At 38.1% G+C, this 18,378-nt stretch overlaps 1 protein-coding gene across 5 annotated transcripts in view; it reads left to right on the top strand.

The window, feature by feature from the left end:
* The first annotated feature begins 435 nt into the window (after positions 1-435).
* The window catches only part of ITGB6 (integrin subunit beta 6), an 86,453-nt gene continuing 68,510 nt past the window's right edge, over positions 436-18,378 (top strand). For 3 of the 5 annotated variants that reach the window (XR_749675.2, XM_010379106.2, XM_030916987.1), the window contains exons 1-4: positions 436-746; positions 1,511-1,590; positions 4,176-4,380; positions 4,982-5,228. Coding sequence is in view for 4 of the 5 variants with exons in the window: in XM_010379106.2 (XP_010377408.2) it covers positions 686-746; positions 1,511-1,590; positions 4,176-4,380; positions 4,982-5,228 (593 nt within the window). In the remaining variant the exon portion in view is untranslated. The remainder of the gene's footprint in view (positions 747-1,510; positions 1,591-4,175; positions 4,381-4,981; positions 5,229-18,378) is intronic. The other 2 variants (XM_010379107.2, XM_010379108.2) reach the window with 2 other exon arrangements.

The following is an 18,378-nucleotide window of genomic DNA, read 5'->3' on the forward strand; positions in this document are numbered from 1 at the left end:
TACTTATGGAAAAATATATGCCATCTAATTTGAAAAATAAGGAAACAGTGCTTTGCTTTCCCTAGCCTGCCTTCCCATTTACTGTAAAATAATAATTTTTCTTTTTCAGGGTTCATTTCAATTTTTTGCAAAGGAATTTAGCAATGAAATACAAAAATCTCAGTTATTTTCATTAAGCTCATTTTTTACTTTCCTCACATGTAGGCTATATGCTTTATTTAATATCTTTATTCTTTACATTAAGTTAAAATTATTTTAGAAATGACTGTATTTCAATTGCTGTTTTGACATTTCATTGATCAATATTTCACTAAAGATAATAACTTTCTCTAGGATGCAGAGAGACTCATAGAACTTACACCAGAACTTCCACTGAATGAATTTCCCCACCTTCTTGGTGATTGTACACCTGCCTTCCTTATAAGGAGAACAAGGAAGTAAATCATGTTGAAGTTGCTTTTAAACACAGCTTTTCTGCTTTACCTGTCCAGGTAGCCTCTGTTTTCATTTCAGTCTTAATGAAAACTTTCTAACTTACATCTCAAGTTTCTTTTCAAAGCAGTGTAAGTAGTATTTAAAATGTTACACTTCAAGAAAGAAAGACTTTAACGATATTCAGCTTTGGTCTTGTAACGCTGAAGGTAATTCATTTTTTAATCGGTCTGCACAGCAAGAACTGAAACGAATGGGGATTGAACTGCTTTGCCTGTTCTTTCTGTTTCTAGGAAGGAATGATCACGCACAAGGTAAGACCTACGTTCTCCGATATATTGCTTTCGTGGTATGCTTGACAAACCTGTCATTTGGTTCAGAAACTAGATCTGAAGTCATGTTTTATTTGATCTGTTCCATTGCTCTTTTGTCACTGAGTGAACACATTAACAAATTACAGACAAACACGGGGCAGTTCCCACAATGAATGCTCTAGGCTTAAGGTAAATAAATACAAAGGTTGCACAGGCATTTTAATGAGGAGAATTAAATAACATTGCTGCCCAATGGAACTTAGTGCCACTGTGATAACCATTTTTGAAACTTTCCACTTAAGAGTGGAATCTTCCACTTAAGAGTATCTTCCACTTAAGAGTAATAAGGATCTTCTACTTAAGAGTAATAATCTTGAAAGAGAGAAAGGATTTATTTCAAAAACAGAAATACCTCGTTTAGGAAAGAAGCATTTTTTAATGGGTGCAAGTAATTTTTGAAAATTAAGGTAGAACAATAAATAGGATAATCCTGTATTTGTGAACTTTCACATTTTAAGAAAAAAGAGGATGATAATTTTGGCGTATAAGACATACATACTTTTTAATACGCATACACATATTTTACATGTGATAGATGTAAAATGCAAACTTTTACGTGAATTGCTAACATTTCGAGGACTGATCTTGGATACTAAACTAAACTTTGATGTTGTTTTGTTCAAGTAATGTAAGAGCCATCAGTCTCATAAATGGAATGACTGAAAGTATGCTTAATCCCTGCGTCTTGCTGGGTCTAAACCTAGGTGGCTGTGCCCTGGGAGGTGCAGAAACCTGTGAAGACTGCCTGCTCATTGGACCTCAGTGTGCCTGGTGTGCTCAGGAGGTAAAATAAATGACCTCAACATGTTTTTAAAACCTGTCTGCAGTTACACTTATGTTAATTTCCTCAGTGATAGTTCTGATAGTGAATTGCTTTTTTGTGGAATTGTATAAGTAAAACAAATCAGGAGAGGAGAAGGTGAGCATTGGTAGATCAAAATGGAATTCATGTGATTACTTTCAAAAACAATTTGTAGAAGGAGTGGATGTCAAATTATTCGGAAAAATATGTAACTTGGGATTTTTAATTTTACCTCACTCCTTCTCTTATTGTAAAGCCATTTCTAACTGGTTGCGTATAAAATATGGAGGCTGTCTGCATAATCAGAGAGCATGGAGATGTATTTTCTAAAGTTAAACATACATTTGATGTTCATAGTATAGTTGTATTCCATCTAGGTACTAGGATCCATTCTGAACTACTGCTAGGTTCTAAGGGATGTGTTTTAAGTTTGGGGCAAATATTACTGGTCAGACATTATCCAGTTCTTTTAAAAATGGCATATCATAAACTCAGTGACTCTGTACCATGCCAGTGACAAAGTTCCAAATAGGTACACCTTATCTGGTCAAACTGAAAACTATGTGAAATCAGTATGAAGATGATCGGAGAATATCTACCAAGCCATCCTAAGACACTAGAGAGTGATGTCTGACTGCTTCATGGTGAGAAAGACAGGCATTAGCTTTCTGAATTTTAAAACAAGTCTCTACCCACTGGATCTCATAAAGATAATCTAAACATAAATCAAATCATACGAATACCAAGTTCAGCGAGAGCTGAGTAGCATGCTCAAAGAGAAACAAACCTCAACACCAAACTCAGAACTGGGTTCTACCTGTGGAAACCCAAACTCTGAGTTCAGTGTGTATCCATGAAGACAAGAGAGCACAAACGCAGCTCAGTCCCCTACCACGGCCTTGACCGACGCGACCACAAACAAAAGTCCAAGAGAATTATGCCTTTTTTTTTGAGTTCCTATATCAAAGCAGGATTGAGAAGATACAAGGAGGGAAAAATTCACATGTTTTTGGGTATTGACTTCTTGAAGAAGTATTAGTTTCATGCCAGAGAGATAAAATAACAAATCAGCCTAGAATTTTCATTTAAATGCATTTTTCAGCATTTAGTTAAGAGAGTTTCCTAAGTTGCTGCTGATAACTTTACTTGTGGATAATACTTGGTAGCCAAATTGTTGTCAAATTGTAAAGCCAAATTATTCTAAGAGGCCACTCTAATATTAGAAGTAGTTATGAGGGTGCCAGTTGAGGCAGTTGGAGCAAAAAGTAAATTAGGCTTCTGCTTAGGGCAGATAGAAAATAGGTCATGTGGTTAACACTACCTCTGATCTTTTGGCAAAGGCTATGACTACAGGTGATAGCAATGACACTGTATTGAGAAGGATTCTGAAGCCTTGGCCAGCCACTGTTTCCCTTAGTGACATCATGGAAAGTTACAGTCTGCCATGCCTGGCCTAGAGCTTCAGACATGCACAGGTCTACTGATAGATAACAAATTGTATTCTCAAAATCAATTTCAGAAGAAATCTAACTTTCCTAGCTGATGAAAACAGCAAGAGTGGCTTGGAGTTCTAAGAGGCAAGGAAAATAGTGTAAGCATTGGTTTGGTTTTCTGTAAGCGTGAAAGTCAATGGGCAACAAGTTCCCCTTTGCATAGTGTCATGCCCGCTCTAGAGCAGCTGTGCCTATCAGGTAAGTCAGGTATTTAATCTGTTAGCTCCATCTCCCTGTTTTGGGTGTTCCAGAATTTGAACGACCACATCTCTGCTGGGAAAGACTTCATCTCACTGTACCTCTGCTATCCTTGTGGGAAACTCCTGTGTCCCACACAGAAAAGCAGACTTTTAACCCATCTTTTTCACTTTTCTTCCTCACTTTCAAATCTTGGAGAAAGTTCTAAAGGATCTTGAACTAGAACGCTTCAAGACTCTGGGTTTAAAGTCCACAAGAGGTCAATTTTGGTGAAGTCATGCTGCAATATAAGGGTAACAGACCAATGCATACAACTGGCAGAGAGTGCTAGATGGGGGAGATGTTGCCACCCCTACCCTTTAGGAATCCTCAGAATCTCTCTTTATCACTAGATTTAGGGATTGACACACTGGAGCACTTAGACAGTCAATTCCCAAATCTAGTGATAAAGATTTGATTGTGGAATCAAACCTACAGGTCGCCCTGAGCAGATAAATTCATGGAATGATGTCAACTCTATGAACCCAAATGTTTCAAGGATCTGGTCATGGCCTGGGAAGAAGCTTTAAAGAAGTGAGCTTAAGACCTCCCCCACACTCCCCCCTACCCACCACCCCCAAAATTGTTACATGAATCCAAGTGAATATAATTAAAAGGAGACTCCAGTTTTACTCAGAATTTTACTGGCAGAATTCTCTGGTTATTCACCTATAACTTAACTTTAGACCTATAATCAATGTTAGTCATGTAGGGATACAATATGGTAAGATGCTTAACTAGCAAAGTGTGCAGAAAAACTTTCAATTGCTGGTATCTTATAAAGAAATTCAGATTTGTTTTCTTTTTCTGGTTATTGTTTCTCTTTTTCTTTTTTAGAATTTTACCCATCCATCTGGAGTTGGTGAAAGGTGTGATACCCCAGCAAATCTTTTAGCTAAAGGATGCCAATTAAACTTCATCGAAAACCCTGTCTCCCAAGTAGAAATACTTAAAAATAAGCCTCTCAGTGTAGGCAGACAGAAAAATAGTTCTGACATTGTTCAGATTGCACCTCAAAGCTTGATCCTTAAGTTGAGACCAGGTATGTTAGGATTTGGCTCATGTAAATAGATCTAATATTATATATGGTAATTCTGCTACCCCACTAATGTGTCTTGTATCATATTACATATCATTGATTATTATGACTCGAATTTCCCATTCTTAAGGAAATCGAAAATTGCTAGGCTTACACATTTCTTTATTCACATTGGCTCCTGGCACTCCAATTGTGTTACTGAAGAAGCTATCTCTAATAGTAGCCATTTAAATTACTCAAATGTTGTTAATGCTTACCTCACATTTCTTCAAGGATTGTAATGTAGATTTCAACTCTCTTTTATTTGGTTCCCCTTTTCTAAAACGACACACAAAAAATTCAGCTTATCTTCTATCTAAATGGATGCTAGTTCTCCCAAGGAGATATAAAATATCCTAACTTATCCTCCAATAGTTCTAAACTCACTGCTGAAAGAATTTCATGGGTTGGTTCATTTAGGATCTTAACCACACAGTTAATGAAATCCTATGTATTTCAGTAAGTTCTTATTGAGGTGAAATAGCCAGCTGACCCAGCAAGTGGCTAGTTGCAAATAAATCTCAGTGTGTTTTCCTGGGTTTGCTTTTCCTATTGGGCTTTGCAGGTGGTGCACAGACTCTGCAGGTGCATGTCCGCCAGACTGAGGACTACCCGGTGGATTTGTATTACCTCATGGACCTCTCTGCCTCCATGGATGATGACCTCAACACAATCAAGGAGTTGGGCTCCCGGCTTTCCAAAGAGATGTCTAAATTAACCAGCAACTTTAGACTGGGCTTCGGATCTTTTGTGGAAAAACCTGTATCCCCTTTTGTGAAAACAACACCAGAAGAAATTGCCAACCCTTGCAGGTAAGTAAATGATTCTCTTGGCATCTTTGTGCGCTGATTTTCTATGGAGATACTCCTGCTCTGAGCTGCACTTGCCAGGAGCTTGCTAACTCCCTGGTATTTCTGCCTCGTCTGGTTGGATCTCAGCAGTTCTCTCAGAGGCCTAGGTTGCTTGGAGTGAGGTGAGGTCATCTGAACTACATGGTTCTAGCCGTGGGTCCTTGCGGCCTCTGCATTTGCCTCCCAATGTAGGGCAGGATGTGGCAAACCCGAATGTGTGTTATACATGCAAGGGAACCAAGGCTTTCACCATAGGCTCCATTGGATGGTGCCCAGTCCCAGTCTCTCAGACACTTTCTAGCCTCAATGGCTACCACTTTCTGAAGTTGTTTGAAAATAACCTTCACTTTCCCAGAGTCTTTCTCCATGACAATGACTTCTGGCAAAATAATAATTTTTGCAACTTTTTCTGACATACTTTGGGAAATATTGGTTTCTCTTATTGCTTGGAGAAGGCTTGCAGCCTTCACTGCTATTAAATTCAGTAGTAAATGACTCCATAGGCAATGACCCCATTCTAATATGCTATAATAAGCTATTAAAAACCACATATTATGCAGGTGATGGTGGAGGACAAATTGCTTTGTGATGGCTTACCTGTGCAGTGAATGACATGTTCAGAATCAAATAGTCTCCTATTGCAAAAGAGCTACCATATGCTCTGTGCCAGACCTTGTGCTGAAAGTTTTACATACATGACCTCATTCAGTCTTCATAATAACAGCAGGTTAAATAGCAGGTTAAAGCTAGCTTAATAACATCAGCCCTATACTCAGAGGAAGAGGCTCCGAGAGATTAGCTATTTGCCCAAGGCCACATGACTAATCCATGATCTGTACAGAGATTTGATTTGTCCCAAAAGCAAGCCCATTACTTCTATATATCTAGTATATATGAAATAATTTCCAAATGTTTATTAACTTACAGTACTTTTATACACCAAAGGCATCAATCTCTATAAAAGATAAACAGCTTTTATTATACCATTTAAAAAACATCTCAATGTAGTTCCCAACTACAATCTAACATAATCAAAAATAATTTAACCGTAAAAGAAATTTATCGGTGGTTGTAACACTTAGAAATTGTGTTTGGTTGCCAGTATCTGAGACAGTGGCACAAAAAAGGAGTATTTTTGTTTTTTGTGTTTTGTTTTGTTTTGAAATGGAGTTTCACTCTGTCACCCAGGCTGGAGTACAGTGGCATGATCTTGGCTCACTGAAACCTCTGCCTCCTGGGTTCAAGCGATTCTCCTGTGTCAGCCTCCCGAGTAGCTGAGATTACAAGCACCCGCCACCATGCCTGGCTAATTTTTGTATTTTTAGTAGTGACTGAGTTTTGCTATGTTGGCCAGGCTGGTCTCAAACTCCTGACCTCAAGCGATCTGCCCCGCTCGGCGTCCCAAAGTGCTGGGATTACATGCGTGAGCCACCACACCTGGCCAATATTTTCTTTTCTCTTTTGCGTGAAATACAGAGAAAGGCCATTCAGCGGTGATACGGCAGATCCGTAAACATGAGGAATCTGGGACTTTTTCTGCTCTCTGCTTCACCATTATTGACACCTGGATTTTATCTTCATGGTCCAAGAATGCTGCCAGGGCACTGATCATTACTTCTTCATTTCAGTCAGAAGGAAAGGAGGAAAATAGGGGCAATAGGGGCACTGTCTGCCCACTCTCTTACAACTCCTTTTAATGTATAGTTGACATGCCTAAAATGCACAGATCAAAAAGGTTCAGTTTGATGTGTTTTGATAGTTAAATATACCATTGCAGTCGATATCCAAAACATGATGTAGAATATGTCCATCACCTCAGAAATTTCACATTACAGTTAGTTCTACCACTTCAGAGGGAACCACTTTCTATTTCTATAATTTATATTGGTTTTGCCTATTCCTGAATTTTGTATGAATATATAATGTAGTATATGCCCTATGTTTTTGGCTTCTTTGGTTCAACATAATGTTTTCAAGATTCTATGATTTTGTATGTATCAGGAGTTTGCTTCTTTTTGTTTTAATTAATAATCCATTGTATGTATTTACTACATTTTGTTTACTCATTCTTTCATTGGTGGACATTTGGGTTGTTTCTATTTGGGGGGACTATTATGAAAAGGCTGCTATGAACACTTGCGTAGAAGTCTTTGTATAGACGTATGCTTTTATTTCTCTATAACAGACACCTAAACTGGAGTTGCTGAACTGTATGATACTTATAATTTTTAAAGAAACTACCAAATTGTTTTCCAAAGTGAACGTACCATTTTCCATTTCCTTCAGTAGTGTGACAGGGTTCCAGATATTCCACATCCTTACTGACACTTGGTGTTGTCAGTTTTTTAAATTTTAGCCATTCTAATAGGTGTGAGGTAGCATCTCATTGTAGCTTTGATTTGCATCTCCTTAATGATGATGTTGAACATCTTTTCCTGTGTTTATTTGCCATTTTCATTTCTTATTTCGTGAAGTTTCTTTTCAAATCTTTTGCCCATTTGTTTAAGATTAGACTGTCTTTCCAATATTGTGTGGTAAGAGTACTTTTTATATGCTGGATACAAGTTTTTGTCAAATACATTTTGCCAAAAAAATGTATATTTTTGTCAAAAATATTCTCTCCCAGTGTATGGCTTGTATTTTAATTTTTCTGGCAATACCTTTGGTCAAGCAAAAGTTTGTAATTTTGATGAAGTTCAGCTTATTAATTTTTAATTTTATGGTTACTGTATTTCATGTCTTAAGAAATTTTTGCTTACTGTAAAGGTCACAAAGACTTCTGCTGTATTTTCTTCTAGAAACTTTATGGTTAACGTGCTTACATTTAGGCTTCTGATCTCGAATTAGCTTTTGTATTTCGAATGAGAAAAAAGGTCTAGGTTCATCTTTTGTTTCCATAGAGATATCTAGTTGTTCAAGCATTATTTGTTACACAAGATTTTCTTTTCCACATTGAGTTATCTTAATGTCTTTGTGGACAAGCAATTGACCATATATGTGTGAGGCTAATTCTGGACACTATTCTGTTTCATTGATCCATTGCATATACCCATGTAACCACTAATGCCTCACTATCTCCCTTATTGTAGCTTTATAGAAACTCTTGAAATCAGGAACATAAGTCCTCCAACTTTGTATTTTCATTTTGTTTATCCTAGATCCTTTGCATTTCCATATAAATTTTAGAATCATATTGTCAATTTCTTCCAAAAATATGCTGAGATTTTTATTGAGACAACATTGAAACCATAGATCTATTTGTGGGGATATTGAACATCTTACACACGTCGAATTTTCCAATCATTTTATATGACATATATCTTCATTTATTCAGACCTTGTTTAATTTCTCAGAGCAATGTTTTGTCATTTTCAGGGTAGATATCTTGCACATGTTTTGTTTTATTTATTTCTAGGGACATTTAAAATTATTTATTTTCTAATTCTTTGGGGATAACATGTAGAAATGCAATTGATTTTGCATATTCACTTTGTATCCTGCAAACTTCATGAATTTTCTCATTAGTTCTAGTGTGATTTTTATAGATTCCTTAGAATTTTCTGTGTATATGATCGTGTCATCTAAGAATAACAACTTCTTTTTCCTCCAATATCTATGCTTCTTCTTTCTTATTTCTTACCTTAATGCACCAACGTGGGTCTCCAGTACCCTTTTAAATAGATGTAGTAGGAGAGGACAATCTAGTCATGTTCATGGTCTTAGGGAGAAAGGATCAGTGTTTTACCATTAGGTATGTTGTTAGCTAGTGGTTTTTCATTTTCTTTCATCAGATCAAGGAAATTATCTTCTATTCCTTGCTTGGTACGTTTTTTTAAAAACAATTATAAATGGTTGTTAAATTTTATTTCTCCAACTTAAGAAGTTTTTGCCAGAAATTTTACTCAACACCTTAGACTTGCATCTCATTGGCTGGCACTTAGTTACATGACCACAGTTAACTATAAAGGAAGCACATTGCTAGCTGCTCCTCCAAAATCAGCATTCTGTTATTAGGGAAGAAAGAAAGATGGATACAAGGTGGCATCTACGAGCAGTTCCTGCAACACTGAATACATAGATTTCTATAAAGAGTTATAAAGACTTATACCCTCAAAAATGCTGTATAATAAAAAGTAAGGTATGATTATTGTTATTCATTGCTTGATTCACTTGTAAAGGGAAATAAGCTTGGTGCTAACAACCTCTTAACTATCTAACATAAAAGTATTGCTAATGGTTTTGGCCCCATTTTTAAAATCAGAGAATATTATTCCTGAATACAATTTGTATTTAGTTCTTTGGTATACTGTGTGTCTTGCCCCTACAATAAGCTTCCATAGAGAGTTTAGTAGGGCAAGTCCATCTAGAATTACAAAGTGCCACCTCTGCCCCAGAGTGTATATTTAAAATCATTCCTCATGTCACAGATCAGGTACGATGTAGCAACATGCAGTACAATAATAATCATGGGAACCAATGAGTGTGGAATGTTACCAGAGAAAATAACTAAAATTAACAAGGTTAGATGGCTCAGCTAAACTGGCAGCCCAGCATCTTGAACTAACAATGAGACCCTGTCCTTAATCGGGCTTCAAGTAAATGAAAGCAGTTTGGCTCTTTATTTACCTCTGACTGTACTTTATTCATGCATTTATTATTCATTCATTTGTTCAACAAAAATTTACTGAGTTCCAACTATGTACCAAACAATGTGCTAGGCATGAGTATTTTTGGAAGAAAAAGACCTGGTCCCGGTTCTCAAGTAGCTGAAATCCTTTGGGGAAGCAGGTACATGATATTGCACGGTGATTAAGCACAAGGGCTTTGGAGTCAGCCCTGGATTCAGTCTTGATTCATACATTCACAAATAATGTGACCTTGGGTGAATCATTTCATTTCTCAAGTCTTCAGTGTTTTCTCTGGAAGTCTAGAGTAACAATGCCAATCACAAAGAGTGGTTTTAAGAACTGAATGAGTTGGCCCGGCGTGATGGCTCACGCCTGCAATCCCAGCGCTTTGGGAGGCCGAGGTGGGTGAATCACGAGGTCAGGAGTTTGAGACCAGCCTGGACAACATGGTAAAACCCTTTTTCTACTAAAAATACAAAAAAATTAGCCAAACATGGGAGCACGCGCCTGTAATCCCAGCTACTCAGGAGGCTGAGGCAGGAGAATCGCTTAAACCTGGGAGGCAGAGATTGCAGTGAGCCGAGACTGCACCACAGTACTCCAGTCTGAGTGACAGGGTAAGACTACATCTCCAAAAAAAAAAAAAGAGTTGAATGAGTTAACGAATGAAAGCATTTGGCATTAGGCCTGACCATGACACATTCTCAATAAATAGGAAGTGCTATTAACAACAACAGGATGTGATTAGGGGGAGACCAGAGCACTGTACGGGGGGGCAAAAAGTGGAGACCTGAAGGAGAATTCTATATTTGATCCCTTAAAAGGTTCAATATATCCTATTTTCTGAAGATTATTATTATTGGCAAGATTTACCATTAAGGTTATAAATAGCAAGTTCTTTTTTGTGGCAAAATTATAGGTTTTCCATTTCCATTATAATCCTAACTCTCTCAGTTTCTCTGTCTAGATAGTATCCCCTCATACACACATACATACATATACATGTCAAGATAAAAAAATCAGTCTTCTGATCAAACTAAACCTTATAATTTTAGAATAAAATGTTCTTAGTAGGAAGGCAATTAGAGGTAAAAGGAAAGAGCATAGAATTTTTCAGACCTGGGTTACAATCCTAACTTTGGATAAACAATTACTCTCTTTGAGCTCAGTCTCATCACTTATAAATGGGAATAATAATATTGACCTCCTAGAGTAATTGTGAGAACCGAATGAACTCAGAACAAAACAGACATTCAAAACAAATGTTAATTTTTTCTTCCTCTCATTACCACTTACTAATTTATCTGTAGTTATTTTAATCTGGTAGTCCTTAGACTTTTAGATCTCAGGACTCCCTTAGACTCTTAAAAATTAAGAGTCCCGAGAGCTTTAGTTTATGTGGGTTATATATACCCATAATCATCATACTAGAAAGTAAAACAGAAACGTCTTAAAATAATTATCTATTGATTTAATAATTATAATAAAGAAACCCACTGCATATTACTGTAATATGTTTTTATGAAAACTAATTGTATTTTCTGAAACAAAACAAAAATTTACAGGCCTTCTGCTCTAAAATGAAGCAGCACTGTTTTATATACTTGGAAATCTCTTTAAACATCTGGTTTAATGGAAGACAACTGGATTCTCTATCTGCTTCTGCATTTAATCTTTTGCCTTTTTCAAAAATTGAATTCCATGAAGAAAGTCAAACCTCATATAAACGTGTAGTTGGAAAAGGAAGAAGCATGTAATAGCTTTTTCCAATGCCTGTGGACATTCGTCTTCGATATTACCTTCAAACTAGATAACAGGTGATAGTAGATAACAGGTGAAAACTAGATAACAGGTGAAAGTAGTTTCAATGAGGAATCTGAAACATCAGTGAATGTTTCATGTTGTTAACCTGAAAAGCCATTGGTCTCTTTTCATTTTGAATGGCTTTTTTAAACCAGTGTATGATTTTGTAATATGATGCTTTATTCTTTGTGAAATATTGATTCAGTGAGCTATGCAGACCTTACAGATTTCATGATACAATATCAAAAAAATCACATTTGTTAATATCACTACCATTCTCATCAGACAAATCATAAAGTATCGGGAAGTATTTTTTTTTTCTATTTTATTATTATTATTATACTTTAAGTTCTGAGATACATGTGCAGAATGTACAGGTTTGTTACATAGTTATACACTTGCCGTGGTGGTTTGCTGCACCCATCAACCCGTCATCTACGTTAGGTATTTCTCCTAGTGCTATCCCTCCCACTAGCCTCCCACCTCCTGACAGGCCCTGGTGTGTGATGTTCCCCTCCCTGTGCCCATGTGTTCTCATTGTTCAACTCCCACTTATGAGTGAGAACATGTTGTTTGGTTTTCTGTTCTTGTGTTAGTTTGCTGAGTATGATGGTTTGAGCTTCATCCATGTCCCTGCAAAGGACATGAACTCATCCTTTTTTATGGCTGTACAGTATTCCATGGTGTATATGTGCCACATTTTCTTTATCTAGTCTATCACTGATGGACATATGGGTTGTTTCCAAGCGTTTGCTATTTTGAACAGTGCCACAATAAACATACGTGTGCATGTGTCTTTATAGTAGAATGATTTATAATCCTTTGGGTATATACCCAGTAATGGGATTGCTAAGTCAAATGGTATTTCTGGTTCTAGATCCTTGAGGAATAGCCACACTGTCTTCCACAATGATTGAACTAATTTACACTCCTACCAACAGTGTAAAAGCATTTCTATTTCTCCACATCCTCTGCAGCATCTGTTGTTTCCTGACTTTTTAATGATTGCCATTCTAACTGGCGTGAGATGGTATCTCATTGTGGTTTTGCTTTGCATTTCTCTAATGACCAGTGATGATGAGCTTTTTTCCATGTTTCTTGTCCACATAAATGTCTTCTTTTGAGAAGTGTCTGTTCATATCCTTTGCCCACTTTTTGATGGGATTTTTTTGTTGTTGTTTTTTGTTTTTTGTAAATTTGTTTAAGTTATTTGTAGATTCTGGATATTAGCCCTTTGTCAGATGGATAGATTGCAGAAATTTTCTCCCATTCTGTAGGTTTCCTGTTCATTCTGATGATAGTTTCTTTTGTTGTGCAGAAGCTCTCTAATTAGATCCCATTTGTCAATTTTGACTTTTATTGCTTTTAGTGTTTTGGTCATGAAGTCTTTGCCCATGCCTATATCCTGAATGGTATTACCTAGATTTTCTTCTAGGGTTTTTATGGTTTTAGGTCTTATGTTTACATCTTTAATCCATCTTGAGTTAATTTTTGTATAAGGTGTAAGGAAGGTGTCCAGTTTCAGTTTTCTGCATATGGCTAGCCAGTTTTTCCAACACCACTTATTAAGTAGAGAATCCTTTCCCCATTGCTTGATTTGTCAAAGATCAGATGATTGTAGATGTATGGCATTATTTCTGAGGTCTCTGTTCTGTTCCATTGGTCTATATATCTGTTTTGGTACCAGTACCATGCTGTTTTGGTTACTGTAGCTTTGTAGTATAGTTTGAAGTCAGGTGGCATGATGCCTCCAGCTTTGTTCTTTTGCTTAAGATTGTCTTGGCTATACGGGCTCCTTTTTGATTCCATATGAAATTTAAAGTAGTTTTTTCTAAATCTGTGAAGAAAATCAATGGTAGCTTGATGGGGATAGCATTGAATCTATAAATTACTTTGAGCAGTATGGCTATATTCACGATATTGATTCTTCCTATCCACTAGCATGGACTGTGTTTCCATTTGTTTTTGTCTTCTCTTATTCCTTGAGCAGTGGTTTGTAGTTCTTGAAAAGGTCCTTCGCATCCCTTGTAAGTTGGATTCCTAGGTATTTTATTCTCTTTGTAGCAATTACAAATGGGAGTTCACTCATGATTTGGCTCTCTGTCTGTTAGTGTTGTATAGGAATGCTTGTGATTTTTGCACATTGATTTTGTATCCTGAGACTTTGCTGAAGTTGTTTATCAGCTTAAGGAGATTTTGGGCTGAGATGATGGAGTTTTCTAAATATACAATCTTGTCATCTGCAAACAGAGACAATTTGATTTCCTCTCTTTCTATTTGAATACGCTTTATTTCTTTCTCTTGCCTGATTGCCCTGGCCAGAACTTCGAATACCATGTTGAATAGGAGTGGTGAAAGAGGGCATTCTTGTCTTGTGCCGGTTTTCAAAGGGAATACTTCCAGCTTTTGCCCATTCAGTATGATATTGGCTTTTGGTTTGTCCTGAATAGCTCTTATTATTTTCAGATATGTTCCATCAAAATCTAGTTTATTGAGAGTTTTTAGCATGAAGGGGTGTTGAATTTTGTCAAGGGCCTTTTCTGCATCTATTGAGATAATCATGTGATTTTTGTCTTTGGTTCTGTTTATGTGATGGATTATGTTTATTGATTTGCATATGTTGAACCAGCCTTGCATCACAGGGATGAAGCCAACTTGATCGTGGTGGATAAGCTTTTTGATGTGCTGTTGGATTAGGTTTGCCAGTATTTTCTTGAGGATTTTCACATCAATGTTCATCGGGGGTATTGGCCTGAAATTTTCTTTTTTTGTTGTGTCTCTGCCAGGCTTTTGTATTAGGATGATACTGGCCTCATAAAATGAGTTAGAGAGGATTCCCTCTTTTTCTATTGTTCGGAATAGCTTCAAAAGGAATGGTAACAGCTCCTATTTGTACCTCTGGTAGAATTTGGCTGTGAATATATCTGGTCCTGGGCATTTTTTTGGTTGGTAGGCTATTAATTACTATCTCAATTTCAGAACTTGTTATTAGTTGATTCAGGTATTCAGCTTCTTCCTGGTTTAGTCTTGGGACGGTGTATGTGTCCAGGAATTTATCCATTTCTTCTAGATTTTCTAGTTTATTTGCATAGAGGTATTTATAGTATTCGCTGATGGTACTTTGTATTTCTGTGGGATCAGTGGTGATGTCCCATTTATCATTTTTTATCGTGTCTGTTTGATTCTTCTCTCTTTTCTTCTTTATTAGTTTGGCTAGTGATATATCTATTTTGTTAATCTTTTCAAAAAACCAGCTCCTGGATTCACTGATTTTTTTTTAAAGGATTTTTGTGTCTCTATCTCCTTCAGTTCTTCTCTAATCTTAGTTATTTGGTATCTTCTACTAGCTTTGGAATTTGTTCGCTCCTGCTTCTCTAGTTCTTTTAATTGTGATGTTAGGGTGTCGATGTTAGATCTTTCCCACTTTCTCCTGTGGATATTTAGTTCCATAAATTTCTCTCTAAACACTGCTTTAGCTGTGTCTCAGAGATTCTAGTACATTATGTCTTTGTTCTCATTGGTTTCAAATAACTTCTTTATTTCTGCCTTCATTTCGTTATTTACCCAGGAGCATGTTGTTCAGTTTCCACGTAGTTGTGTGATTTTGAGTGATTTTAATCCTCAGTTCTAGTTTGATTGCACTATGGTATGAGAGACTGTGTGTTATGATTTCAGTTCTTTTGCATTTGCTGAGGAGTGTTTTACTTCCAATTATGTGGTCAATTTTAGAATAACTGCGATTTGGTGCTGAGAAGAGTGTATATTCCGTTGATTTTGGGTGGAGAGTCCTGTAGATGTCTATTATGTCTGCTTGGTCCAGAGCTGAGTTCAAGTCCTGAATATCCTTGTTAATTTTCAGTCTCATTGATTTGTCTAATATTGACAGTGGGGTGTTAAAATCTCCCACTATTATTGTGTGGGAGTCTAAGTTTCTTTGTAGGTCTCTAAGGACTTGCTTTATGAATCTGGGTGCTGCTGTATTGGGAGCATATATATTTAGGACAGTTGGCTCTTCTTGTTGTGTTGATCCCTTTACCATTATGTAATGCCCTTCTTTGTCTTTTTTGATCTTTTTTGGTTTAAAATCTGTTTTAAACCAACTCCTGCTTTTTTTGCTTTCCATTTGTTTGGTAAATCTTCCTCCAACCCTTTATTTTGAGCCCATGTGTGTCTTTGCACGTGACATGCGTCTCCTGAATACACACCAATGGATCCTGACTGTATCCAATTTGCCAGTCTGTGTCTTTAATTGGGGCATTTAGCCCATTTACATTTAAGGTTAAGGTTGTTATGTGTGAATCTGATCCTGCCATTATGATTTTAGCTGGTTATTTTGCCTGTTAGTTGATGCATTTTCTTTATAGTTTCGACGGTCTTTACAGTTTGGTGTGTTTTCACAGTGGCTGATACTGGTTTTTTCTTTCCATATTTAGTACTTCCTTCAGGAGCTCTTGTAAGGCAGTCCTGGTGGTGACAAAATCTCTCAGCATTTGCTTGTCTGTAAAGGATTTTATTTCCCCTTCGCTTATGAAGCTCAGTTTGGTTGGATATGAAATTCTGGGTTGAAAGTTCTTTTCTTTAAGAATGTTGAATATTGGTCCCCACTCTCTTCTGGCTTGTAGGGTTTCTGCAGAGAGATCTGCTGTTAGTCTAATGGGTTTCCCTTTGTGAGTAACCCAAACTTTCTCTCCTGGTTGCCCTTAATATTTTTTCCTTCATTTCAACCTTGGTGAATCTGATGATTATGTGTCTTGGGGTTGCTCTTCTGGAGGATTATCTTTGTGGTGTTCTCTGTATTTCCTGAATTTGAATGTTGGTCTGCCTTGCTAAGTTGGGGAAGTTCTCCTGGATAATATCCTTAAGAGTGTTTTCCAACTTGGTTCCATTCTCCCTGTCACTTTCAGGTACACCAATCAAACATAGGTTTGGTCTTTTCACATAGTCCCATATTTCTTGGAGGCTTTGTTTGTTCCTTTTCATTCTTTCTTCTCTAATCTTGTCTTCATGCTTTATTTCGTTAAGTTGATCTTCAGTCTCTGATATCCTTTCTTCCACTTGATCGATTCAGCTTTTGATACTTGCGTATGGTTCATGAAGTTCTTGTGCTGTGTTTTTCAGCTCCATCAGGTCATTTATGTTCTTCTCTAAACTGGTTACTCTGGTTAGCAATTCCTCTAACCTTTTTTCAAGGTTCTTAGCTTCCTTGCATTGGGTTAGAACATGCTCTTTTAGTTCAGAGGAGTTTGTTATTACCCACCTTCTGAAGCTTTCTTCTGTCAGTTCATCAAATTCACTCTCTGTCCAGTTTTGTTCTCTTGCTGGCAAGGAGTTGTGATCCTTTGGAGGATAAGAGGCATTCTGGGTTTTGGAATTTTTCAGCCTTTTTGCATTGGTTTTTCCTCATCTTCGTGGATTTATCTACGTTTGGTCTTTGATGTTGGTGACCTTTAGATGGGGTTTTTGTGTGGATGTCCTTTTTGTTGACATTGATGCCATTCCTTTCTGTTTATTAGTTTTTCTTCTAATAACCAGGCCCCTCTGCTGCAGGTCTGCTGAAGTCTGCTGGAGATCCACTCCAGACCCTGTTTGCCTGGGTATCACCAGCGGAGGCTGCAGAACAGCAAAGAATGCTGCCTGTTCCCTCCTTCCTGTGGAAGCTGTGGCCCAGAGGGGCACCTGCCAGATGCCAGCTGGAGTTCTCCTGTATGAGGTGTCTGTTGACCCCTGCTGAGATGTGTCTCCCAGTCAGGAGGCACGGGGGTCAGGAACCCACTTGAGGCAGTCTGTCCCTTAGCAGAGCTGGAGCACTGTGCTGGGAGATCCACTGCTCTCTTCAGAACTGGCAGGCAGGGACATTTAAGTCTGCTGAAGCTGTGCCCACAGTCACCCCTTTCCCCAAGTGCTCTGTCCCAGGGAGATGGGAGTTTCATGTAAAAGTCCCTGACTGGGGCTACTGCCTTTCTTTCAAAGATGTCCTGCCCAGAGAGGAGGAATCTAGAGAGGCAGTCTGGCTACAGAGGCTTTGCCCAGCTGTGGTGAGCTCTGCCTAATTCGAAACTTCCTGGTGGCTTTGTTTACACTGTGAGGGGAAATTGCCTACTCAACCCTCAGTAATGGCAGATGCCCCTCCCCCTACCAAGCTCCAGTGTCAGACTCCTGTGCTGGCAGCGAGAATTTCAAGCCAGCGGATCTTAGCTTACTGGGCTCCATGCAGGTAGGATCTGCTGAGCTAGACCACTTGGCTCCCTGGCTTCAGCCCCCTTTTCGGGGAGTGAACGGTTCTGTCTCGCTGGCATTCCAGGCGCCACTGGGGTATGAACAAAACTCCAGCAGATAACTAGATGTCTGCCCAAACGGCCGCCCAGTTTTGTGCTTGAGACCCAGGGCTCTGGTGATATAGGCACCCGAGGGAATTTCCTGGTCTGCAGATTGCGAAGACTGTGGGAAAAGTGAAGTATCTGGGCTGAAATGCACCATTCCTCATGGCACAGTCCCTCACGGCTTCCCTTGGCTAGGGGAGGGAGTTCCCTGACCACTTGAGCTTCCATGGTAAGGCGACGCCCCACCCTGCTTCGGCTCACCCTTTGTAGGCTGCACCCACTGTCTAACCAGTCCCAATGAGATGAGCTGGGTATCTCAATTGGAAATACAGAAATCACCTGTCTTCTGCATTGATCTTG

Source organism: Rhinopithecus roxellana, chromosome 14, assembly GCF_007565055.1.
Source record: "Rhinopithecus roxellana isolate Shanxi Qingling chromosome 14, ASM756505v1, whole genome shotgun sequence".
Classification (NCBI taxonomy): domain Eukaryota; kingdom Metazoa; phylum Chordata; class Mammalia; order Primates; family Cercopithecidae; genus Rhinopithecus; species Rhinopithecus roxellana.